The 26,893-nt window shown below is 41.2% G+C and overlaps 1 protein-coding gene across 2 annotated transcripts; it reads left to right on the top strand.

The window, feature by feature from the left end:
• Positions 1-896: 896 nt before the first annotated feature.
• RAB3GAP1 (RAB3 GTPase activating protein catalytic subunit 1) lies at positions 897-26,258 on the top strand. Of its 2 annotated transcripts, XM_009896783.2 has the most exons (25): positions 897-991; positions 1,086-1,141; positions 2,179-2,254; positions 3,778-3,910; positions 4,142-4,220; positions 4,889-5,008; positions 5,860-6,025; positions 6,770-6,869; positions 8,214-8,295; positions 9,103-9,171; positions 9,893-9,966; positions 10,617-10,709; positions 12,892-13,061; positions 13,374-13,472; positions 14,273-14,445; positions 15,397-15,451; positions 15,764-16,132; positions 17,739-17,876; positions 19,128-19,355; positions 19,853-19,949; positions 20,039-20,142; positions 20,251-20,366; positions 22,015-22,117; positions 23,630-23,650; positions 24,938-26,258. In XM_009896783.2, exons 1-25 carry the CDS (start codon positions 974-976, stop codon positions 25,178-25,180), a joined length of 2,982 nt encoding a protein of 993 aa, XP_009895085.2. In that variant the 5' UTR covers positions 897-973; the 3' UTR covers positions 25,181-26,258. The 2 variants fall into 2 exon arrangements, with proteins under 2 accessions (XP_009895085.2, XP_054033041.1); XM_054177066.1 differs by lacking the exon at positions 23,630-23,650 and having other exon boundaries at positions 24,938-26,257.
• The last annotated feature ends 635 nt before the right edge of the window (positions 26,259-26,893 follow it).

Genomic DNA, 26,893 nt, shown 5'->3' on the forward strand with positions numbered 1-26,893 from the left:
ACGGCGGTATTTTAAGCTCTAATAACAAAAGAGTTCTCCCAGCACTCAACGCAAAGAATATTTCTCTCTTCTGTTTACTTTATTTTATGCTTTTCATATCTTTTTCTACAGCATTTTTTTTTCAGTCCCCTCACCTAAACACTCCCCGCTGCTCATCAATAGTTGTATCTCCTTTCAAACAGCCTTAATAGCAGCCTTGAAGGATGTAATTAATTTTTTTTTGTTAAGTAGCAGACTATGCTGGGGGTGTGGGGGGGGAAGTACAAAAGAGGTATAGCCAGACTCAGGCTTTGCTGAGAGAGCTGTGAAGGAAACTGGTTTGCTGTGTGCCAGAAGGACTGCCACCCTGTCCCTGGGACACGGCTGCACGATTTTATAAGCGGCCGGGTGGGGCACGGAGCCTGCTTTCTTTTAGGCTTGACCAGGGACAGCAGGCCTCGGTGACACTTCAGTTTCTGACTGACTGAAATGGAGCTTGTTACTCATACATTTGCAGGGACCTAGCAAACCAGCCTCACGGTGACGATCTGCGACACCACTCACACCCCGGTACCCCGAGCACACGGGATACACAGCCGGTAAGATACTTCGTTTACCCTCTCGGGCTAGCCCTGGCAGAACCAGTCTGTGGGAGCAAGTCATAACTCCTCACCCCATGAGGTAACCGCCGCAGCGGGCCTCGGCAGCGCCCGTCAGGCACTTCAGCCCGCCGGGAGCGTCGGAGGACTGTCTGGCTGTTCCCTCCCGCGGAAGCCTGCGGGGCAGGGCACCCGGGGGACGGGGTGGCTCAGCCGCAGCGGCGGTCAGCCGAGCTGTGAAGCAGGTCTATGGGGAGCGGGGCTCTTGAGACTCTAGCCGGAGCGGTCTGTGAGGAAGCGTCAGCGCTACCGAGCCAGGAGGGCTCACACCGCCCGCCACCGCCTTCCCGTGAGCCTCTGCGCTTGGGGTGGAGGGGTCCCGGCAGCGGCGCAAGATGGCGGCGGACAGCGAAGTGAGTGTTTATCCTCTGCTCCCCTTTCCTTTCGCTCTCCACTGGGCTCGCGGCGGTGTCTCCGCTCATTGTTTCTCCCGATCTCTCCTTGCAGCCCGAGTCGGAAGTGTTTGAGATCACGGACTTCACCACCGCCTCCGAGTGGGAGAGGTAGGTGGTGCCGCGCCAGTCCCGCTCCCTTCACCGCGGCTGTCACGGGGGGATCGCGGGCGCCCTGCCGTATTCGCGCAGGCAGAGGGGCTGGGGCTGGGGCTGGGGCTGAGGCTGAGGCTGAGGGGAGCCGGCTCGTGCGCGGCGGCCGGCCTCGCCAGCCCGGAGGTAGCTTTGCCCGATACCCGGTGCCTAACCCGGAGCTTCGTCCCAGCTGTTCCGGCGTTACCGGCTGTCACTGCGGTGGAGACTCAGGCCGCAGCTGCTGCGTTAGTTAAGAGGATCTAGTCAAGCTGTTTGTGGTGAAAGAGCTGGTTTAGTGTCTGTTTGCAAGGGATTAGAATAAATATCCAGAAGGTTTACGTGGCTTTTGATCATTAAAGTAGCCATCTTACAGATAAAACCTTTAAAAGTTAGTAGAGCAACACACAAGAAAACTTAAGATGAAGATGTGCTTGCAATCTTGATGTATTATTTTTGTCAGCACTTTTCCCAGTGTCATTGTCTGTGGTAGAAGAAGATAAAGATTCTAAGCACTGCATTTAAAATCTGAATTTAGCTTATAATTTTGTCTACAATGCTTATGGAACACCAGTGTGTGTGACAACTAATACAGTACCAGAGAAAGAAAAAGGTGAGATTCACTCAAAGTGTGCTCATAGCAGTTGCTAGAAGTAACTGTCATCTGAAATGTAGATGTAGGAGGACCATTTTATTTATACAGGGAGGCAGCTGTTCTGGTTTTGATGTGATACTTTTGGGGTTTTTGTTGTTGTCTCAGTCTCTGGAGACTTTCAAGGCCCGTCTGGACTTGTTCCTGTGTGATTTGCTTTAGGTGATCCTACTCTGGCAGGGTGGTCAGACTTGATGATCTTCAGGGGTCACTTCCAAACCCTACCATTCTGTGATCTGTTTGTTCTTTGTTTGGTGGGTTCTTTTAAGGAATTCTCTAATAGGGCAATAAATTGCCTGCTTTCAGGGAGCTGAATTATAATACAAGTTCAGCATCTCTTCATGCCTTTCTCCCTCCCTAACAGATTTATTTCAAAAATAGAAGAAGTATTGAATGACTGGAAGCTTATTGGGATTTCTTCAGGCAAACCTCTCGAAAAGGTCAGTTACTACTTCTGCATTTTCTTTTAAGATTTGAGTTCCTAACTAATAATATGCATATAACATGTATTGCTGTTTCCTTAATTGTGGCAGATCATGGTTTGTATTGGGGAATTTTGCTTGTAAAAGTGGCAACTAGATAGTTTCTGTAAATTAGTTGGTGGGCTCTCTGCCAAACAGACTATTTCCACAATCAAGTGGGATCTTCCTGCAGGGCCTAGTGATTTTTGTTTATTTTTTATAATTTTATTTCCAGTGTTGACTCTGGAAACGTGGTTGAAGCAGCTCTAAATTCTTGAGGAGTTTCTGTTTGCCCTGACTTGTGCCTTTGTCGTGTCTCACAGAGTTATGATTGAGATTTGCTCAGTACTACTTGTGACTCAGTATGTTTCATAGATTGGAGAGATCTTTTTCAACGTCTAATTAGAGCCTTTGTAGTGCTTTCTCAGTGCTGTAAAATGCAGAGGAAATTGCTGAACAGAGTATTCAGAACAAAATTTTAGGTTACCTAATGCCCTAGTTTTCAACCTGAGCCACCACTGTATTCCTACAGGCTTTTTTTTTGCCTAAACCAGACCTCTCTTGGTTTCTAGCGGGAAGACGCTCTGGAGATCATGGGGTTGCCCAAGTTGCTTTCTTTCAGTAGCAGCATGCATGTACAGTGATGTTGATTTTTTTCTTAGGGACTATACTGTGCTGTGTTTTTGTTTAAAAAAATTAATTATCCTTACACACAGAAGTTTTGCAAATTATAGATGCAAGATCACTTATCAGTGAAAGCATATTGAAACTAAATATTAAAGTAGAATGGTACAGATGTAGATAAAATCCTGGGTGGAAGACTGCTGCAAAGTTGAGCATGCATATGTTTAAGAGGCTTAGCTGCATATGAGAGGATAAATCTGCTTCTTTCTTGTCATATAATCTGAAGGCTAGCTGGTCCTTCAAGTGAACATGATTATTTGCAACCTGGATTTTGGCATTTTGCTACCTTCAGGTAGAGCAGAACTTATTGTTGTCTACAACTACCTGAAGGGAGGTTGTAGCCAGGTGGGGGCTGCTCTCTTCTCCTAGGCAACCAGCACCAGAACAAGAGGACACAGTCTCAAGCTGTGCCAGGGCAGGTTTAGGGTGGATATTAGGAAGTAGTTCTTCATAGAAGGAGTGATTGGCCATTGGAATGTGCTGCCCAGGGAGGTGGTGGAGTCACCATCACTGGAGGTGTTTAGGAAGAGACTGGATGGGGTGCTTGGTGCCATAGTTTAGTTGATTTAGTTGGATGATAGGTTGGACTCGATGATCTGCAAGGTCTTTTCCAAGCTGGTTAATTCTATTCTATTCTACCTTTGTAATTCAGTGCTTTGATAATTGTGGGTTTTCCTAAATTAAATCATGCCAAGCTTTTAAAATATTTAGCAGTAGAAAAAGATGAATAAATATTCTAGATCATGTAGGTAGTATACTTTTTAAGGCTTATGAATCTTAACCTGTATTTGATCAAAACCCATTTTTTTTATATGCAGGGTATATTCACCACTGGAGCATGGGAAGAGAAATCAGATGAAATTTCATTTGCAGACTTCAAATTCTCAATTACCCATCATTATCTTGTGCAAGAACCCAGTGACAAAGATGGAAAAGAAGAAGTGGCAGAAGGTAGCTGGTGGTTCATTTACATGACTGTAAGGATATGACAAAGGACAATTTAATTGTGTGGAATTTACAGTGTGTTGATTTGCTTGTGTGTGAAATTTTCTGGGATCTGATGAGTGTAGTCTGACATTTCTGATTTGGTGTGCTTGGCATTCAACAAATTGCTAATATTAAGTATATTGTCAGTCAGCTGAATGGATGCTGATGCTTTTTGTGTATCAATTTTTTTCACAGATGCCCTTCCTCTGCCTATGCAGGACTTGCTGTGCATGAACAATGACTTTCCTCCTAGAGCTCACTGTCTGGTAAGATGGTATGTACGCTGCCTCTCATCCTTAGTGCAAATAAGCATAGCAGTTGGAAAATCTTTGGTGCTGGAACAATCACTTGTACATTTTTTTCCCCCGTCAAGAACTACAGCTTACGTAACATGATTCTTTGTGCTGGACACAGGAAAGGAGTGGATAAAAGGCCCATCATTGTGGGCCTGTCATTGCTTTTTTTAACTATCAAAATTTTAAAAAATAAATTTCATAGATTAGGTAGTTTTTATATTTGTAATATTTAGATGCATTCTTAAAAAGAGAAGCTGCAGCACCTTAACAACAGCATCCACCATATTCTTAGTAACGCAGATCTTTAACATAGTATTGTTTTAGAGAGATTGTTTTTATGTCTAAATAGTTACAGCTCTTACTATCACAAAGCAGAAAATTCAGGACTGGTAGACCTCCTATTGAGTGCAGTGTTCGAATGCTGTTCAGCTCCAGCAGTTTGTCATTTGACATTCTGCAGCTCTCTGCCCGCTCAGTTCTTGACCTCTCTGAAAGATGTTCTGACATTAAAATAACAGGTTCCACAGTCTGTTGGTGACAATTAGGTAGGTTATTCAGCTTACAATATTTAAAAATTCTGTGTTTCATCTGATTTTCTGAGAAAGAAGAAACCAGGAATATGCTGCTTTTTTCTCTCTCTCTTAAGGTATGGCTTACGTGAGTTCGTGGTTATTGCTCCAGCTGCAAATAACGATGCTGTTCTTAGTGAATCCAAGTGTAACCTTTTGCTGAGTTCCCTTTCCATTGCTTTGGGGAACACTGGCTGGTAGGTGACAGCATGAACTTTTTTACATGTTGAAGTTAAGCTCTAGCATACTGCTAGTGTGAGGGGGGGGAAAATATTATTAGCAAAATAGAATTGTAGAATCACTTAAATTGGAAAAGTCTTTCAAGATCCTTGAGTCCAACTATTAAATCAATCAAGTCCACCAGTGAGCTGTATCTCCAACAACCATATCTACATGGCTTTTAAACACATCCAGGGATGGTGACTCAACCATCTCCCTGGGCAGCCTGTTCCAATGTCTGACAACCCTTTCAGTGAAAAAAGATTTTCTTAATGTCCAGTCTAAACCTCCTTTGGTGCAGTTTGAGGCCATTCCCTCTTGTTCTGTCACTAGTTAATTGAGTTTGTTGTGTTTGCACCATAATCTTGCTTTAGAGGATTAAAAAAAAGCCAGGGAAATGTTAAAAAAGATTGATTCAATGTGTTGTTTATATTCATTATTGTAAACAACCTTGAAGGCTTTTAAAAGCTGCTGGAAGCTGTTGGAATAAGCGGTATACAGAACGGAACTTGTAGAAGGGGATTTCTTTCTTATATGTAGTAACAATAACTTTCCAGTCTTCCTCAAAAAATGTTTAGACTGGAAATGAGTTAATTCAAGTCATGGATAGGGCTATGTTTATGACATGTCAGTCTGTGAAGTGTTCCATTTAATGATGAAGTTAACAGTGTTTGATATCTATTAAATGTTTTAAACTGTGTTCCACTGAGAGAAAATACATTCTAAAGAATATGAAATTATATTGAAATAACTTTAAAATATTTAGCTAGGTTTAAAGACCACAAGACAGCTTGGCATTTAAAAAATCTGAAATATTCTTGTTTTATAGCCAGGTTCCACTGTTTGTGCAAATACATCATAAATGGCGCCGGATGTATGTTGGGGAGTGTCAGGGTCCGGGAGTTCGAACTGACTTTGAGATGGTTCATCTTCGCAAGGTGCCAAATCAGTATACTCATTTGTCAGGATTACTAGATGTCTTCAAAACCAAGATTGTAAGTGCATCTGAATGTCTATAACTGATATTAAGAACAATTATTACATGGTTTCTTGTAGGTTCACTTCTGTCTTCTAGGGATTTTATTTTTTTTTGTCAGCATGAAGCCGCCACTGCTGATACCAACAAAGTCTTTTTCCAGGTATTGCCAATATGTGCTGATAAAGAGTAAATATTGGTATGGGTTTTGTTCTTCAGTGTGAACACTTTCCAGTCGTGTTTTTCACTACAGTGTGAAAGAATGTGTCTGCTTATACTATCCTTCAAGAACACTCTCCTCCCCATCCCCAAAGCAAACTCTGTTTTGTTATTTAAAAGGAGAAGGGAGAGTCAGGTTGGGTTTTTATTCTGATACTTGGTAGCTCCCTAAACTAAGAGTGAGGAACAACATGATGAAATCTGAGACTTGAGTAGGTTATAGAGTAACCATTCTGGTTATGGCTGCCTGCAACTATTGATAGTCTATAATCTCATCAAAGGTTGAGAAAAAAAAATTGTTAATAAAAGCTAATGCTGTGTCAAAGCTACTTCTGAATTACCGGTTAAGTGGAGCCTATGAATGTCTCACACATTTTAGAAAGCTTACATGCTTCCTTTTACCTGTGTCTTGTTGAGCAATGGCTTTACTAGTGATACTTGGGGTGCAGTACATCATGCCTATCATACCTAATTTGTTCAAGGCCTGGTGTGTTTGAGACAAGGTGCTCTTTACACTGAATTTTTTCTCTTTAATGTTTTCAAGGGATGCCCTTTAACACCACTACCTCCGGTCAGCATGGCTATTCGGCTTACCTATGTACTTCAAGACTGGCAGCAGTATTTCTGGCCACAGCAGCCACCAGGTAGGAGATTTGTGTCCTCAAAATGACTTCCTTTAAGATAAACAGCCAATGCTAATGAAAATGTTTATCTTGCAGAAGAATTGTCTTCTGCATTGTCAGGAAAGGCATTACTTACAACTGAGTGCCTTCCCACTTGCTTCACTTTCTTCCTTGGATGTCAAGGATTTGTTTTTAACAAGACTATTTCTGTACAGATAGCATCAGAAAATAAATTACAAACTTCTGTTTTTCCCTTGTTTACCTCTGAGCCAGGAGATGTTAGTTCCTTCTTAGTATACATTTTTGTAATGATACGGTGTTTTTGGCATAAGGCGGAGGAGCAGTTAAAATGTCCAAGTTCTATTCTTGACTTGATAGTAGTTTTATGTAACAAAGTTAAAGTATTTAGGGCACACTTAGGGTCCTTTGTGACCTTGCTCTGATTACCTAATTGTTTGGCTTTCCCTCACTTTAAATCAAAAAACCACAACATTCTTTGGAAGAAGTCTGTAGTGCAGTCGATCCTGTGTGGTTTTACCTAAGGTAATGTTGAAAATACATCTAAAGATAATTTAAATGTGGCTTTTATCTCCTCTGAAGAAGAAGTTATGTAATTAAGTTATCTAAATACTTATCTATTCTAATACCTCACTTGTTTTCTTTGTAAGCAGTTTGCTAGTTGTATTTAAACTCAGATGCTGTAATAACATGATGATAATGGAATTACAATACATGATTACTCATTTAAATTTTTGTTCAGTGAAGGCTGTCTATTTTTTGTTTATGTATTTGATGGATATAGCATGGAAAGCAGCTGGCAATGCTGGGAGGCATGGTTAAGTACCTGGGATTAGAAAGAATCTTCCAGATTATTTTTCACTCTTAACTGTAGGAGATGTACCACTCTTTTCATAAAACTGTCAACCTTTTAAAAGTAGCTGATTTTTTTACTCTGCAGACTTATTCTTCTAGAGTCTTCTTTCTGTGCATGGAGTTGATGTAATGCCTAAATAATTTTATGGCAAATTTATGTCTATTTGTTCTTGTGCCAACAAGAACATTAACTCTTTCAGGCTGACTTTATAGCTATCATCTTTGCCTTTGTGAATGGAATAACTTTCCCTCAATATAGATTACCAAAAAATTATCTGTCTTCTTGAATGTCCTGTTGCATGATTACCTCCCAGTTTCTGCTGGAAGCACTTTGTATGCTAGGAATAGGTTTCCACAGCTATGTCACCTTAGCTGCCCAGCTATTTTCTGGTCATCCTACATGCTACAGCCTTTTTACTCTGTAATTAAGATGATATACTTCTTAAGACATCCCAGAAATTCTGTATGGAAAATGTATTGATCTGTCTTTAGATATAGATGCTCTAGTTGGTGGAGAAGTTGGAGGCCTTGAATTTGGGAAGCTACCATTTGGTGCCTGTGAGGATCCAATCAGGTAAGATAAGAGTTCAGAAAAATATATTTGGTAAGTTCATTAATGGAGGACTATAAGGTATATTATTTTAAATCTTAACTTTGCCTGCCTATAGACTTAGTATGTCCCTAACAGATGATACCATTATTCAAATACATAGGAAATGTCTATGAAAAGTAATGGTCTAGTAGCAAATAAGACCATTTGTCTGGATGGTATTCAGAGTTCTGGCTTATAAGTCTTTCACCATGATGTCTGGAGTACTCCATCTGTGTCTGAAACTATTATGTTGCAATATAGTTTAGCTGGAGATAAACTTCAAAAATGGTGTGTCTTCATTCAAGGGTTGGACTCTCTCATTGTTTACTTAGCCATTTATAGAAGACTTAAATTAAGAGAGTCTATAAAGGAAGTTATTACAGTCTCTGTGTTCTCTTCTAAACACCCCATAACCACTCAGCAAATCTAGGAATCATTTTGATACATTAGTGTTTACTGCTGTAGGCAGTTAATTAAAGGGGTTCTTTTCCCTGTACCTGGATACCTGGCATGCAGTGCACAATCTCTCCTTTTGTAGAGCAGAGTTGTGAGAGAGTCTTGTATGCCATCTACTAGCGAAGGTTAGTATGGTACTGGGTGATGTGCTGCAGAATAACCAATGGACTGTATGCAGCCAGAAACCTCACTGGAAAACATGCAGATTTCTGGATGTAGCTGCCAAATAGAGGCTTAAATATGAACTATTGCAAATACCTTTTAAGATCTTTTCTGTGATGGAGAGAATCCTTTCTACTAGCACTGAAAGCTTTAAATCCTATTTTGTTGCAGTGAGCTCCATTTAGCTACCACGTGGCCTCAGCTGACAGAAGGTATCATTGTTGACAATGATGTTTATTCGTAAGTATTTTGTCTGGATTGCAAATATCCAGAAGTGAACTACTACATTCTACGAATGACTGTGTTTTAGTGACATCTACAATGTTGTTTGTGAAAGAGGAAGGACTACTAAGGTCATCTCATTTGGGAAAAGACCTTTTGAGATGCATTTGTGTGTAAGAAAGTATCATTGTATCACTATCTGCACAGAACACACAATTTTAGACACATTCTCATGATTGATTTAGAAGTTTTTGTACTGCACATTTCTTGGAGAAATGATAGTGGAATGTGGAAAGCAAAAAGAATTAACCAATTAACATCACTGTCCCGAAAACTGTCATCAGGGTTTTCTGCTAAATCTCCTAAAGAGGAAGAACAATGCATCCTGATACTTAAGGAAGAAGAACAACAACAACAAAGTGGTTTATTGTTTTTAATTAATGCAGAAATGAATCTTCAACATTAATATACCTTAAGGCAATTTAGTTGTGTTGTGGCTGAATTGTTCTCATATGTTTCTTATTCATGTTATGTATGTACAGCAGAACAGGGACCCTTGAGTACATTGTAGAGTGTTTGTCCTGTTCTCCTATGTAATAATGGTGCATATTATGGCTTCCATGGCCTAATTGGCTGTAATGTTGCATTTGTTGAGAATTTGCTGCTCTTTGATCTCTTGCATACTTAGGGTGGCAGCATGACACCTGTGTTGTTGTTTGTTGTGTTTGTTTTTTTAAAGTGACCTGGATCCTGTTCAAGCACCACAGTGGTCTGTGAGAGTCAGAAAAGCAGATAACCCTCAGTGTCTGTTGGGTAAGACATCAGAATTCTCGGTCTTCTCTTGTGGCTTGTGCATTGTGACATTAGGATTTACTTGTTGATAGTTGGCTACTTAATGACCTGTTTCCTCACCTCCCTTAATTTTTTGACTGGGTTTCTTTCCCAAGAACACAGGCTTTGCAAAAACACAGCTTTCTGTTGTAGATTAATCTGCATCTGTGTACTGTGAACTTCACTGCAGTTCTCACTTCACCAGGCTCCAGAGCATAAGCATTTATTCTGTATGTTCTGTGAAAATTTAGCTTCTGTAGAATCCCTAAATTTTATTAAGTGCCTTATGCATCTATCCAGTACCTCAGCTGAATCAATCTGTCTGACAGGCAGCATTAGTACACCTGAAGAGAGGTACTCTTGGCCATCCTTGCCTTTTAGCTTGGAGAAAAAAGGGCTTCAAAACTGGAAAAAATAAAAATGAATGTACTGCAGAAGTTTAATCTTGCTTTGGGTGAAGTGGATTAAACTGCATGAAGAGCTGTGCTCTGGAGCCATGGCTGATAACTGTCTAGGTGTCCATTTTCAGATTAAAAGATAAAATTTACTGGCCATTGAGCATCATTTTGAGAGTTAATTTAGGGTTCAATGAGGTTTTCATTGAATAGTTGTTCAAAACCTTTCTCTTCTAGGTGACTTTCTTACTGAATTCTTCAAGCTTTGTCGTCGGAAGGAGTCAACTGATGAAATACTTGGAAGATCTGCATTTGAAGAGGAAGGAAAAGGTTGATTTGTATTGTTTGTTCTTCTTTGTTTCATGACCTCTCCTCTGCCCTCTTTTCCTGACAGTCACTACTTACACTCTGAGGCATTTTCTGTAATACTCCTAAGCATTTTTTGCTAAGTGGTACATGGTATAATTTCTCTAGGAGCAAGCTTAGCTCCTAGAGAAAAACCTGCCTTTGCTTTATAGTTGATTTTTTTTCCCACTGGAAAACAAGAGTTTAAAATTTGACTGGTGTGTAACATAGTTGGTTTTGAGCAAACATCAGACTTTTCTGTATCTTCTTCTGTTCTTTAAAGCTCATGTTTAGTGCGTGTTTTAACCACCAGTTTAGAGCCTTTAACCTGTTTGAGGGGCTTTGCTTGTCATCCTTTACATTTTTAGGAATTTTAAGGGAAAAAAAACCCCACAAAATTACCTGACCAAGAGGTCAGATGTTGTCCCAACAGTATAGTTACTAACATGCTTTTCATGTCTTTCTCCCTTTCTTTCACTTTCTTGCTGTATGTGGTAAACATTTCCTTCCTGCCTCTTGCCACCTTTTCTTCCCTCCAAATATGAGGGAAGAAAATGTATCAATGAGGGAAGAACTGTGAATACATTTTCTTTGGTTATACTTGATCTTAGTTTTGAAGGTTTTAAGCTAGTTAGCTTAAAAATGTGTTAAACCAAGTAGGGTATTGGCATGCTTGACATGCTTAGTGCTTGACATGCAGAATCTTTAGACCTACTTATCTCTTAAATTTGTTTAAAAATATTGGCCAAGATGAGGTTTTGCAGGTTGATGGAAATCATTCACTTAAATTTGTCTGCACTCTTTTTAAAGTTACTTTACTGTAAGAGAGGTGCAGCCATTCTGGAAAATAAAAAAGTTTTGGTTTGAGGGGTTTACCTGAGGAGACTCTAAAACAGAACTGTGCTTACAGCATGTAAGGCCATATATACAGTGATTAATACTGGCTTTATTTAAGGCTTATTTCAACCTTTAGCATATACTTGAACAGCCTTTGTTACCTATAGTGTATTTGTTGGTATCACATACAAACAAAATGTAAACACTGGCTCTTCAGCAGGCTTTTGCTTATACTCTCCTGCAATTCTCTGCAAATATGCTGCACTACTACAGTAGGTGGCAGGCACTACCTACAGCCAATCCCGTCTAGACTAAAGTAAATTAAATCAGGGTCACAAACATTCCTTTGTGGCCTCATTCTGCTGCTTATCTTTGTGGCTAAGAACAGTCAGTATATCAGCTATGGAATCTGGCAGCACAAGGGTGTAGCTCTGGTTCACAGGATGTTAAAAATCAGTGCAAGATAGATATGACAGGTGACATTTAAAGAGACATGGTCTTGTGGTTTAATAATAATAATAAACCAGGTTGGAAGAGACCTTCAAGATCATCGCGTCCAACCCCTCAACCAATCCAACACCACCTAATCAACTAAACCATGGCACCAAGCACCCCATCAAGTCTCCTCCTGAACACCTCCAATGATGATGACTCCACCATCTCCCCGGGCAGCCCATTCCCCAATGGGCAATCACTCTCTCTGTATAGAACTTCTTCCTAACATCCAACCTAAACCTCCCCTGGCGCAGCCTGAGACTGTGTCCTCTTGTTCTGGTACTGGCTGCCTGGGAGAAGAGACCAACATCCGCCTGTCTGCAACTTCTGCAACTGGAGGAGGATTTAGGGTGCTTGGTGCCGTGGGTTAGTTGTTTGGGTGGTGTTTGATTGGTTGATGGGTTGGACGCGGTGATCTTGAAGGTCTCTTCCAACCTGGTTTATTCTATGTATGTATTCTATGTATGTATTCCCTTCAGGTAGTTGTAGAGAGCAGTAAGGTCACCCCTGAGTCTCCTCCAGGCTAAGCAACCCCAGCTCCCTCAGTCTTTCCTCACAGGGCTTGTGTTCCAAACCCCTCACCAACTTCATTGCCCTTCTCTGGACTCGTTCCAGCAAGTCAACATCCTTCCTAAACTGGGGGGCCCAGAACTGGACACAGTACTCAAAGTGTGGCCTAACCAGCGAAGTGTACAGGGGCAGAATGACCTCCCTGCTCCTGCTGGCCACACTGTTCCTGATGCAGGCCAGGATGCCGTTGGCCCTCTTGGCTGCCTGGGCACGCTGACTTGGGGGTTTTTTGTTCTGTTCTAATTATTTTTATTTTATTTTACAGAAGTTGCTGATATTACCCAGGCTCTGTCAAAGCTCACAGAGCCAGCACCAGTCCCAATCCATAAATTATCAGTCACAAATATGGTTCACAGTGCAAAGAAAAAAATTCGCAAACACAGAGGTATGGATGAATCACCTTTAAACAATGACGTTCTCAATACTATTCTTCAGGTAAGTGCATATTAAGTCCATGCATATTAAATTCATACAGAACATGTATTTCATATTTCCACTGATGCATTTGGTTTATGGTTCATAGCAGAATTGTAAACAAAGCTGTTTTGATGTCAGTTCCATAATTTAAATTGCAGTTATCACTTGCTACAAGTATGTGTAAATATATGTGGACTGAAAATGAGCTCTGAACTTATAACATCTTTAATTATAGGGATTGCTGGTCTGCTACCAGTAGTAGCTTTATGGAGAGAGGTGAAAGAACATACTGATGGAAGTTTGCCTTTTTTTTGGTTTTGTTTTGTCCAGTTTTTATTTCCAGATGCTGCTGAGAAGCTTGCAGAAGGATTTGAAACCAGAGCTAGCACTTCAGCAGGAAACAATCCTCCTCCAGAGAGTGAAGATTATGTAAGTTTTACTGACTGACACTCAGGAGAGAGAAAGCAATTCTGAGTTTGTATCCATACAGATTTTGCTGGGGTAGGATTATGTCTTGTAATAGATCATTTTTGGAAAAAAGAACTTGCCTGTGTAGAATCTCTACATAGAAATGGGCCCCTCACTATCAGAAAGACATTGAATTGCTGGAACATGTCCAGAGAAGGGCAATAAGGCTGGTGAAGGTCTAGAGCACAAGTCCTGTGAGAAGTGGCTGAGGGAACTGGGGTGGTTTATTTTGGAGAAGATGTTGAGGGGAGGCCATATTGCCCTCTACAGCTACCTGAAAGGAAGTTGTAGTGCAGTGGGGGCTGGTCTCTTCTCCCTAGTAATGGGGGATTTGACAAGAGGAAATGTTATCAAGCTGCACCATGGGAGGTTTACAGCGGATATTGGAAGAAACTTCTTCACTGAAAGAGTCATTGGAACAGGCTGCCTAGGGAGGTGGTGGAGTCATCATGTCTGGAGGTATTCAAGAGATGTGTGAACATGGCACTCTGGGATGTGGGTTAAAGGCTGTGGTGGTGTTGGGCTGGTGGTTGGTCTTAATGATCTTACAGATCTTTTCCAACCAAAACAATTCTATGATGCTGTGAAATAATAACTTTTTCCTTCAATACTGTGGGTTTTTTTCCTTTCAATAACTGTCATTTTTGGTAGCTTATACTTACAGACTTGAAATATTAGCTGCTTGTATGGACAGTGAAGAAATCATATGGGTTTAGAAAAATGGCATTGTTCTTCTTTTCCCTCTTTTATTTCTTATGTAGAATCTCTTCAATCAGTTTAAGTCTGCTCCTTCTGATAGTCTGACGTACAAACTAGCTTTATGTCTTTGTATGATAAACTTCTACCATGGAGGAGTAAAAGGAGTGGCACATCTTTGGCAAGAATTTGTGTTAGAAATGCGCTACAGATGGGAGAACAACTACCTTATTCCAGGGTAAGGTGATATTTTTTGTTGTGCTTTTTATCCTTGCTTTGTTGTAGAAAGTGTTCTCCATGTCAGAAATAGAGCAAAGGCACTGAGACTTTGAAATGGAATGTTTTATTGCTTAATTGCAAATACTATCTTTTCATTATCCTACTGTTATAAAACAAGGCTAGGTAGTAGGGAGAAGCATCTGTGCCCTCTGAAAACTTGAAGATGTTTGGAGGAAGCACTGGTTAGAGACCTCTCCACTGTATGAATGAGGGTGGGAAAAGCCCCAAAGCTTAGGTGAATACCATTAGATGAAAATGAAGGTGCTGATATAGTCAGAAACATCTTTGCTTTGTAGTGTAGTTTTGTTACTTCCTGAGGAAGCTGTTCTGAATTCCAACTGGTGTAGCAGCTAATGCTGTCTCAAGTACTCCAACCCTTCCAATTCATGCCTGCTGCAGCAGAGCTTTTTGCAGACAAAGTGAAGGGTTCTGTCGAGGTGAGATATCAATGTGGAGTAAAAATACAGCCTGTTTTTCACATGGGAGGGACTTGGCCATTTTCTTGCCAGTTTGTACTTTCAGGTGGCCATACTAACAAAATGGAGCTTGAAATAACATCAAAGACTCTACTACCGTTGCAGTTTTAAAAGGAAAAACAAAGGTGCTTAATTTTTGCTTGAAAACAGTTACGCTTCCAAATGGAAAACTGACTGGGAAAATAGAGAGTGTGTCTGCTTTCATACTAATGTGGATAATCTCTTGAGTTTCAGAAATGACCTCTAGGAAATAAATGTTGTTTAACCTTTGGGCTTGTTTTCTGAGACCATAGCAGAACTGCACAGTTGAAATGATGGGGGTGGGTTTAATGTGGCTATTTGCCCCTCTTTTGGATTTCATATGATTTAAGACCACGTGTGTGAAAGACTCAACTTTTATCCTTGATAATGGTGACGCTTCTACCTTTTGTTAGATTAGCTAATGGCCCTCCAGATCTGAGATGCTGTTTACTGCATCAGAAACTTCAGGTAAATATCCCAAATTTAAGAATGATTTTTCTCCTAAGGAAACTGTCAGAACTATAGTAATTATTAGCTAAATATGTTGTGTTTGTAGATTTAGTTATGCTTGTATTTTTGGGTCTGGTATTAATTTCTTGGGAAATACTTTGTTATAGCAACTTGTTGAATGGAATTGTTATCTTTTAGAATTGCAAGAGATTTTTTTTGGTGACTCTCCCAAGCTGTTATTTTTCTGTAATGTTGTTTCTGTAAAAGAAATAATTGCTTAATAATATCTATATGTATGTATATATTTTTTTTTCTCCTTTAACTTGTTAGATGTTAAATTGTTGCATAGAAAGAAAGAAAGCAAGAGATGATGGAAAAAGGGGGAGCGTGTCTGACCGTTCACCTGGTGGTACTTCTCGCGATGCTGGAAGAGGAGCAGACCACTCTGGAGATAACCCTGAGAAGGAGAAGGAAGTTGGCAAGTCTTGGGAATCGTGGAGTGACAGTGAAGAGGAATTTTTTGAATGTCTGAGTGATGCAGAAGATCTTAAAGGAAATGGGCAGGATAATGGAAAGAAAGGAGGAGCTAAAGAAGGCAACAAAGAGCCTGTCAATGTAAAACCTGAGGGTCGTCTGCATCCACATGGCAAGCTGATGCTGCTGCACCCAGGAGAGCCTCTCTACATTCCAATAACACAGGTTGGGTAGCAAGAGCTGAGCCAGATGTGCAATACAGCTCTCATGCAATGTGTACCTATAGGATTGTGGGTTGTATAAGGTTTGCAGGTTACAGCCTTATCTGTCAAAATCGTTGTGGTTTTGTTTCCCATATGTAAAGGTTGATAAGGCTGGTAAACAGAACAGTGTGGCCAGCAGGAGCAGGGAGGTCATTGTGCCCCTGTACACTGCACTGGTTAGGCCGCACCTCGAGTACTGTGTCCAGTTCTGGGCCCCTCAGTTTAGGAAGGATGTTGACTTGCTGGAACGAGTCCAGAGAAGGGCAATGAAGTTGGTGAGGGGTTTGGAGCATAAGCCCTATAAGGAAAGACTGAGGGAGCTGGGGTTGCTTAGTCTGGAGGAGACTCAGGGGTGACCTTATTGCTCTCTACAACTACCTGAAGGGAGGTTGTAGACAGACGGATGTTGGTCTCTTCTCCCAGGCAGCCAGTACCAGAACAAGAGGACACAGTCTCAGGCTGTGCCAGGGGAGGTTTAGGCTGGATGTTAGGAAGAAGTTCTATACAGAGAGAGTGATTGCCCATTGGAATGGGCTGCCTGGGGAGGTGGTGGAGTCGCCGTCATTGGAGGTGTTCAGGAGGAGACTTGACGGGGTGCTTGGTGCCATGGTTTAGTTGATTAGGTGGTGTTGGATTGGTTGATGGGTTGGATGCGATGATCTTGAAGGTCTCTTCCAACCTGGTTTATTCTATGTTTTCTAAATCTTACATGCTCTCTTTTTAATTTGTGAATGGGTCTCCTTCCTGACTTCATTTTTTTAAACAAGAATGAAGCTGTCTTGTCTACCTTAAATTGGAGTTTCTCTTAACTTCCAGCTCTTGAGGCATCTTCCATTCCCTTCTTGTTTCCATCCCTGTAAAGTAGGAACAGCTGTGGTCCTTCTACCATGATTTCTAGCTGACTGACCAGAGTATTGAATGAGTTTTACTGCTACTTTTTTTTAAAGTAGATTCACAACTCTTACATAAAAGGCTATAGTCATCAGTTTTTGCTACCATTGTCTAAAGCAGGTTTATCATCAAACAACTAGAAATCTTGCCGGACACAGACTTTCTTGTAGAGATGAAATAGGAAGCAGTGGTGTCAGGGGAAGTAATTTGAAATCAGCCATGCATGAGAAACACAGCATTTTTTGTTCACTTGAGAGAAATTATTTTGTTAATGAATGTTGCCTTGTGTGGGTAGAAGGTATGAGCAGAGTGTAGTCAGGCAAAAACATTGTCAGTTTATTACGTGCTGACTAACCAGTGGCAAAAATTCTTCTCAGTAAAATAGTAGCAGTTAAATGCTTCCTGAACTTCATCTGGATTTTGGCATTTTAACAATATATCCTTTATAGTGTTACTGCATTCTCAGTTTCTTTTAACTTTCCCTTTGTTAATGTCTTTTTTCAGATCCATGGCCTTAGGCTAAATGGTTTAATGAGGAGGAAGTTATGGTTATTTCCTTTCAGTACAAATGAAACAGAATGAATTTTTGGTGACAGGGAGCTTTCCACTCCTCTTTCCTTAATAAAGGTTAAGTCCAGAGGAGGCTATTTGTAAAGTTGTCCTTTTCCATGTTTCAGGAGCCAGCACCCATGACCGAAGATTTGTTGGAAGAACAGTCTGAGGTACTGGCAAAACTAGGGACATCAGCAGAAGGTGCTCATCTTCGGGCACGCATGCAGAGTGCCTGCTTGCTCTCAGATATGGAGTCATTTAAGGTAGTACTACTTGAAGAATTCTGTAAGAATGCTTCCTTCTTAATTAAACTCTCCTCCTTGCTTGTCATGAACACTTTCAAAGGCTTTTCTGACAAGTTGTTGGGTTTTTTTCCTCCACAAAACAGTTTCAAAGTAGTTGAAAGTTGAAAATAAAACTGTTGATAGAATGTTTCAGAATCTCTGACTATCCAGTCTGTTATGCTATAATGTTCCAGTAAATTTGCACCATATCTGTGAGAGGGGAAAACAAAACAAAAAACCCCCAATATATAGTTGATAAATTGAGAATTAAAACTTGGATAAGCCCATACAAAGTGATGTCAGAAGAAAACTGACCATCAAAGCCCTGAAGCAAAATTACACGTTTCCACTTCCCACCACCTTGTGTCTTTCATTTAATGTCTCTTACCTGTCCTTGCTTCTGTGCCTGGCTTTGTAAAGTGCGTCCTTGATCACAGTCCAGATGGATAAAATGTGAAGGTGGTGTAAAGAAAAAAATATCTATTCACTATTCTATCTTTAGACTTTGAGGAGGTGGGCATAACTTCAATGTATAAAGATGTTTTGTTCTTTAGCAGTAAGGATAAGTTACCACTATTTAGAGTTCTGTATAGCTGTTCATCACACTGGGACTGGACTAGCTGTGGGTTTGTTCCATTTCTTCTCAGCTCTGCAGAGGGAGCTAAGAGCACGTACACTGCTGTCATCAAAGGGTCTCAAAATGCTGAAAGGATTGGAAATTGTGTCAGGAAGTAGCTATATATACTCTTTAAAAAATTATTGCAATGTGACTTTGCAATTAAATGATGCAGATGTACAGTAAGAATACTTATGACATCAGTATCCTCTTATTAACAGTGACTCATGTCAGATATAAGTAGTAGTTTTATTTCTATGGTTCAAGTAATCTAAAATGTCAGAGTGAGAATATAGAACCATAATCTGAAGCTGAAGTGCACTCTGCTAGGTGAGCTTGCTTGAAATAACTGATGAAAATACTGGTTTTGGAGGGATATGAGGAAGATTTATTTGGTTTTATTTGGTGGTGTGGGTTTTCCCTCCTGTCATTGTCTTGGTTTATGCTTACTGTATCTGTCTCACCCTCACAGGTCTCTTTACTAGTGTACAGTGTGGTCACTGAACAGAATTCCCACAGTTTTGGCTCCCATTAAACATTATTGCCTTCTTACCCAGGTTGTCAGGTTTTTATAGGATTCTTCAGGCACAAATTATATCTTCTCTTCATTCCAGGCAGCTAATCCTGGCTGTTGTCTGGAGGATTTTGTGAGGTGGTACTCCCCCCGGGATTACATCGAAGAGGAAGTGATTGACGAGAAGGGGAATAAAGTAATTAAGGGTGAGCTGAGTGCCCGGATGAAGATTCCCAGCAACATGTGGGTTGAGGCCTGGGAGACAGCAAAACCAGTCCCAGCTCGAAGGCAGAAGAGACTCTTTGATGACACTAGAGAGGCAGAGAAGGTAAAAGGTTCTGTGGGTAGCGATGGTCTGATCTGTAATGCCTACAGCAGCCCTTTCTTCTTCCTCCTGCAAGGTTTGAACAGTAACACATCATTGCACTATATTCCTGGAGTTACTGAACTGTTTTGTGCATGCATCAGAAATCCTTCTGAAGCACGTGCATCCGACATAAAAAATTCCTGCTGCCATACAACAGTGTGTTTTGAAGTATCTAAAAATAGTGTGTGGAACGTAACTTGACCAACTCTGTTATTTAGGTGGTACTTTGAATTATTAGGAAATAAACCAGATTTTTATCTGCATGAATATGTGAGGAAACTAGAGCATTCCTAAATCATTTTAGTTTGATTCTAACCTGTTGGGACTGTTAAGAAATCACTGAGGATTTGTATAAACCTACCGAGTCCTGTTTTAAAGTGGTTCCCCCTTCTTGTGAATTCTTCATTGTAGGTGCTCATCTTTAGTTTTGATCAGTACTGCGTTTTCTCACCTTCTAGGTGCTTCACTACCTTGCAGTTCAGAAACCAGCTGATCTTGCAAGGCATCTCTTGCCTTGTATCATTCATGCAGCTGTACTCAAGGTAAAGGAAGAAGGTAAATAATGTTTAATAAATTATGAAGACATAGTAGGATGAGCACTGATGCAATACTTACAACTTCTTCATTTCTTTTCCTCCTGATAGAAGCACTAGAAGATATATCTTCTGTTAAGAAGATTATTAAGCAGATAATATCCCATTCCAGTAAAGTTCTGCGATTCCCTGGTCCGGAGGACAAGAAGCTGGAAGTAAGGCTGGCTTAAAAAAACTTAACAAAACCTACCAATCCTTTCCACTGTTCATGGGAGCACTAAAACCCCATATTTTTAACTTTCACTTTTATTAAATTCCTGCAGGAAATCATTGCTCAGATTATGAGTGTGGAAGCTATCATCGCCAGGGCCAGATCTCTGAAAGCAAAATTTGGGGTCGAGAAATGTGAAAATGAGGAGGAGAAAGAAGATCTACAAAGGTGACTTGATTGGGTTTTATTTTTTAATGATTTTTTTTGTATGTCTGTTTTTAAACTTAGGACAGATGGAAGTGGTGATAATACAGAAATACTACAGAATCCTATTTAGTAGCTACAAGCATTAGGTGTCCCTGTGCCTAAGCTGCTTAAGAGGTCTTTTATGTGGGCACTCTAAACACCCCTTGAAGTAACCATCTCTCTGAAAAGGTGATACACATTTTTTTAATGGAATTTGGCCTTATCTTGTCAATACTGGAGATTTAGTAGGTTTTGTTATGTAAAAGGTAGAGGTGACCCTGCTTTAGCAGGGTGGTTGGACTAAGTGATCCCCAGAGGTCCCTGCCAACCCCTATCATTCTGTCATTCTGTGATAGTCGATGAACTTTTTATAATAGAGGTAAAATCAGGAGTAGGAATTTAGTATTTTCTGTAACTAATATGGAACAAATTACAGTATCACCAAGGTTGGAAGAGACCTCAAAGATCATGGAGTCCAACCTGTCACCACAGACCTCATGACTGGACCATGGCACCAAGTGCCACATCCAATCCCCTCTTGAACACTTCCAGGGATGGCGACTCCACCACCTCCCTGGGCAGCACATTCCAATGACAAATGACTCGCTCAGTGAAGAACTTTCTCCTCACCTCGAGCCTAAACTTCCCCTGGTGCAGCTTGAGACTGTGTCCCCGTGTTCTGGTGCTGGTTGCTAGAGGGGAGACCAACCCCTTCCTGGCTACAACCACCTTTCAGGTAGCTGTAGAGAGCAATGAGGTTGCTGCTGAGCCTCCTCTTCTCCAGGCTATTATACCCCCAAAATTATATTTTTGTATGCAGTTTCCTTACTAATAGGAAACATTACTGAGAAACCAAACGAATGAAAAGCTGAGTGGCATGTTTTGTTTCATTGTTTCACTACCCGTTGGCAGATTATTTACTTACTACTTAAGACTAATATGTAACGTTAAAAAGAAATACATTAGCTTCATGCTGTTGTGCTCAGAGGGAGAGATGATGATTTTGTCATGTTGGGAGTTCAGAGGAGCAATGTCTGACTAAAGCAATTTCTGTTCTTGAAAAAATTGGCACTTCTCTGTGGCTGACACCATGGAGGCTTTTTTATGTTGAATTTATACATCTTCATTAGGAGGCTGGGTTCCATTTAGAGAGAAGTAGGTTCTTTCTGAGACTGAATTGTAACCTAGGTGTAATTTGCCCTGCTGCTTGAGCTGCAAGGCAAATCGGTGAGTAATTCTGCATGCCCTGCCCTGCCCTGCCCTGGGAGGTGGCCGTGTTCAGTTTTTGTTATTGATGAAAGCGCTGCTGGTTGTACTAGCATGAACGAATGAGCAACAGGGTAAGAGGCAACAACTGAAGGCTAAGGGGAGCTTATTTTTAGGGTAGAGGGAAAGGAGTAAAAGGATGAAAGGTCATGATAGTGTTTCTGTGGGATGCTGAGAAATCTCAGGGGTTTTCTCAAACTTATGGAACAGAGATCTCTCAAGAGCATCTGCCAGTTCTTGCCCTGTGCAGATGATGCCAGGTGGAGACTTCTTCACAGGGAACAATTATAGGTTCAGCTTAACAAAGTGGATATAGTTGAGAATTAAACATTTCTTTTTCCTTTTCAATCTTTTGTACCACCAGATTTGTTAACTGTCTCTTGGAGCAGCCAGAAGTATCAGTTGTTGGTGCAGGAAGAGGACCTGCTGGAAGTATTATTCACAAGCTGTTCATCAATTCTCAGAGGGTAAGAGAGCTCTTGATTGCTCTGCAGACACTTGTAGGTTAAGCGGTATGAGGCCACGACTTGTCACGCGATGCTAGTGTATTTTGTCTGCATATATGCATGTATTGACCTAAATGTGCTTGAGGGTCTTTATTTTTGTGGTGTTCAACATGATTTTGGCAGTAACAGAACCTTGTAAGAGAAAGAGGAGTAGATGACCTGGGATGTGAAACAACAAAAGCCATCTGAGTAGACAGAGAGAGGTGTCATTAATGTTTGATTTGTTTCATACGGTATTATGGCAGAAATTTCTGCTTACTCAAGTTAGGCAGCACATGCAACATCACAGCAAGAATGATCACATAGAAGAGGCATAATAGTAAATGTCTTAGAAGGAGAAATGTCTTAGACTGAGGCTTATACTTGGTGTACTTGAGATTTCCTCTCTGGAATCTGGTATGATTAGGCAGAGCTTTGGTTCTTGTCCAGTAAAACTCTGCAGTCAGTTTACTCAATACCAGCATTACATCTGTTTCCTGGAAACCCGTCCCCAGCCTATACTGGTATAAATATTTCCTTTTTCTCTTCAGCAATCTTTGCAATAATTAAGTCTTAAAATACAGATTTCTAAAGTTCCTGGGCTGCAGTCAGCCTTCAGTTTCTGGCAGAAAGACACCTGTTCCTAGCATCAGATCATCTAACTAAAATTTAACAGCAGGGGTAGTAAGAAGGTACCACAGCACTGCAGGCATCTCAGAACCTGGAATCCTTCTGGAAATGGTTGCTGTAAACTGCAGTGACTGAGTATTAAATGCTTCTGATGCTGTTATAATAATTTGGGGGTTTGCAACTCAGCATAAGAAGGACCATTCTGAAACCAGACTCTGGTTATTCCAAGAAATGAAAACTGAAATATTTATTTTGTCCTTCTAAGTCTGTAGAGAAGATTTGCTTGTAGATCTCAACATGTCTACCAGCCTTGCTTGGAGACCTGTAGAGTCTGAGGTTGTGCCCTGTGAGTGTGCACAAGCTCATGGTGAGGCATTGTGCTTCTGAAGTTGAGAATGAGTATGTAGTGTCTCTGTTAGATAAAGATGTATGTAAATCAATAGGGCTTTGTTTCTTTTGAAACATCAGTAACTAAAACTAGGTTAGGGTTAAGGGTACTTGCCACTAGTCACTGGGTAGTCACTGTGCGATTTCTTAGTGGGACAGGAGCTAATCTGCTATGAGAAAACCCTCTTTGAATCTACCAAGAATTATTTCAGTAGGGAGCCATTTGGTAAATGGAAGTTGAATTATTTCCTTGGTTGTTTGATCTTTTGAACCTGGAGTCCTCTGTCTGAGTGGTGTGAAATGTGGTGTTATATTCTCAAGCTTTCTCAGGAATATGATAGCAAATGCATGTTCTTGGAAGTTAGAGTGCATGATGTCTCTTAAACCTACAATCTCCTTCTGACCTTTTGTAAGTCACCTCTGACTTGCCTTTGTTTCTGTCTTTCATCACTGGTTCTTTTCTCATCCCTTTCCAAGCTGACTGAATCTTCTGATGAGGTAACCAACTTTGTCCCTCGTTTCCCACTCATCTTCCCTAGCTGCATAGAGTTGAACCTTTTGGAAGATAGAGTACAGCAGCCTGATTTAGTTTGCACTGTTGTTCGCGTGTTAAGCATAAAGATAACTTTGTGTTTCCAGAACGGTTTTTCTTCATTCACAGACTTTCTTTTTAGAGTCTAACAGGTGAAGAGAGAAATCCTTTTTTTAAAACAAAAGAACCCAAACCAACCAACCCAACCCAACCCAAACCCATTTCTTCAAGTGAATATTAGCATTTTCTGTTGCTGAAATACATGCCTTGCCTTTGTATTCTCTGTTGCCATCACTGTGTTCTATTTATTGAACAGCCAGATCTTCTAGGAGATTAGGTGGAGATGGACAGTACCCGAGTGTCACAATCTACGTAGCAGTACTTACTGGAACTACTGAACATTTTGGACAGAGAGGTTAGGGGAACTGGGTAGCTGCATGAAGTGGAGCACAAGGAACATCTCTATTGGTTTCCTAGACCCATTCCTATGGGAACAAGTGGTGCTGTCCTTGGTGACTACTCCTGTGGCACAGGCTGTGGAGTTGAGTGGTGCTGGTCTCTCCTCCTAGGGTAGTGTTGGGAGGAGAGGGGATGGGAGCAGAGCTGCAGGGTGGCAGCTGAGAACAATCTCAAAGGTTGTCCAGTGGGTTCTGCTGTGCCTCAGTGACGCTGAGAAGCCTGATCTGTGTCTGCTTGCACTAGGTCCCTGTAGAGTATTGGGGTGTGTATCGGTGTAACTGGACAATGTTCACTGGGCTCATTTGGAGCATGCTAGCCCTTCTTCTCATACCTAGACTTCAGTGCTGCTGCTTACTGTCTCTGGGGCAGTGTGCATCAATGGAGACTGCACACCAGCTCCAGAGCAGTGTTTTGAGTTTGACTACTTTTTGCCCTGACTCCAGTACTGGCACAAGTTATTTTTGAAAGGAGGCTGGCTTGGCCTCATGTAGCCACAGAGAGCTGAGGAGAGAGTCCTGCTTAAGAAAGGGGGCTTTCATCTGGTCAAAGCCCTCACTTCACACTGCCAAAACATCAGAAGGCTGAGCTTCACCATCCACACATGAAGGTTTTTCCATTTGATTGTCTGCAGTTTACTTCCCGACATCCCATTAACGTCTTGCTCTGTGTACACATGAAGCCTTTTGATGTGTTTGCCATTTCTGACCTTCCTCTGCTCCTCTTGAGAGATATTTTCTGCATCCTGATGTTAGGAAGCGGCCTGTGCTGTAATTATCTCTCTGCTTTTATTTAAGGTCTCTGCAATGCCTCCACCTGATGAAGAGCTGAGGCGCTCAGGCTCCCCAGAGGAGCGGAGACTCAACCCAGGGTCCGTTTCAGACTTCCCACCGCCCACGGGCCGTGAGGTGATTTTGCGCACAACCGTGCCCCGCCCTGCTCCTTACTCCAAGCCCCTGCCCCAGCGCATGTACAGCGTGCTGACCAAGGAAGACTTCCGACTTGCAGGTGCCTTTTCAGCAGACACAACCTTCTTCTGATCCACCCAGCTGTGTGAGCTTGTGTCTGCACAAGCAGCATGCTGTTCATTTCCTCTGGGGAAGTTCATCTTACAGACTGTCTGACGCATGGGGAGGAGACAATATGGCCGTCACTAGTGACAGTGTCCTGTTCCCAAGGCCAGAGCTGGACTGGCAGCCCAGGAAGATGCCTGTAGTAGCTCCAAGGTAGAGGTGTGGAATGGCTTCACCAGTAGTTTTAATTGGAGCTCTGGGGAAGGAAGTTAACATCTCCTCTCTGTCCAAAGGGAACGTACGGGCTTTTGGCATTAGTTTAATAATGGATATGAATGAACTGTATGCAAATACATGCAGAATGTGCTGCTTTACAGTTCTTAATCAGACTTTATCAAGTGACATTAGTCTGCTTAAATTGATGTGTAATCATGAAGTAATTTGTATTTATTGCTAATCATAACTATTGAACCCACTGTATTTTGGTTAATCACTAAGTTGCAAATCCTTCTAAAATATCCAAACTTCTATTTGAAGTATCCAGCACACTCCGGTTCACGTTGACCTCTGCTGGCACTGCAGCAGTTGTCCAAAAGATCTTGCCTTGGATGCTTCTCCCAAACAGAAATCAGTACAATTGGGGCTGTAACTGGACTGTAAGCCTGAGAGCCTGAAGTGGATCAGGGGTGGTTTTGGATACCTTATCTCCTCCTCTGCACGCAAGGGCAGTGCAAAGCTGTATGTAAGTGACATCTACAGAGGTGTTCCACTGTAAGCAACTTGCTGGTACGCAGAGAAGGGTGTGTGAACGCATCCTGTGGCTTTGATAGGATGGAGCACTTCTGTAACATGCTGTACACCAACCCCAGGGGTTCTCATGCAAACACCATAATGTATATGTGCCAATGTTGCTTTCCAGTGATCTACCTGTGTTTTAATGAGAATCAGCAAAGGAGCAGCGTTACTTTGTAAAATTAAATGTATGAACAGCTACAGTGTTGTCCACATTACTCAATAAATTTGAACTTAGCAGTGGCTCTCAGACTTCTGTAGGTACCAGCAGTGTTTTTGTCAGAATGCTTTTTCAATGTCACCTTTGCATAACCTGACCTAGGAGCAGCATTGGTTTAACTGTGACTACATTCACGGTAGACAGCTAAGTACTGCCTTAAAGAGCAGGGTCCCTAAAAATTCTTTGAGGGGTGGAGTCAGGAGCTAGGGCATTTTGCTCAGATAAAGCAGTATCAGGTAGGAAAACATTTTTCAGGATAAAGAAGAGTTAAATTTTCTTCAGATTTTTTTTTCTTGAGACTGTTTTTTGTTTCACCTCAGTTAAATTTCTCTGATAAAAGGGATGAGAAAGACAAAACCAATTTAGCTGCTGTTTGCTGTCTGGCTTCTTTAAAAGACATTGCACTGGGCTAGTTACCGAGTAACTAATCTTTCAATTTAACTTAAGCTTGTTCTCTGTGCTGGCTTCATGAAATTTTACATTAAAGTGTGCCCTCCTGTAAAGGCTGTATAACACAAACACCCCTCAGGTATTAGGCAGTTCTTACTTGGGTCTTTTAAAACTTTAACTATACATAGAGAACACAAACCTCCTGTAACGCTCCTGGAGCAGTTACTGTTACCTAAATCTGTCTCTGCTGGAATCATCCAGTTAGTTTCACTGCAGAAAATGGCAGATTCCTGACGCTGCCTTATCTGAAAACTCTTAAGTAACTGAGAAAAAGAATA

The sequence above is a fragment of the Dryobates pubescens genome, chromosome 2, assembly GCF_014839835.1.
Source record: "Dryobates pubescens isolate bDryPub1 chromosome 2, bDryPub1.pri, whole genome shotgun sequence".
NCBI lineage: Eukaryota > Metazoa > Chordata > Aves > Piciformes > Picidae > Dryobates > Dryobates pubescens.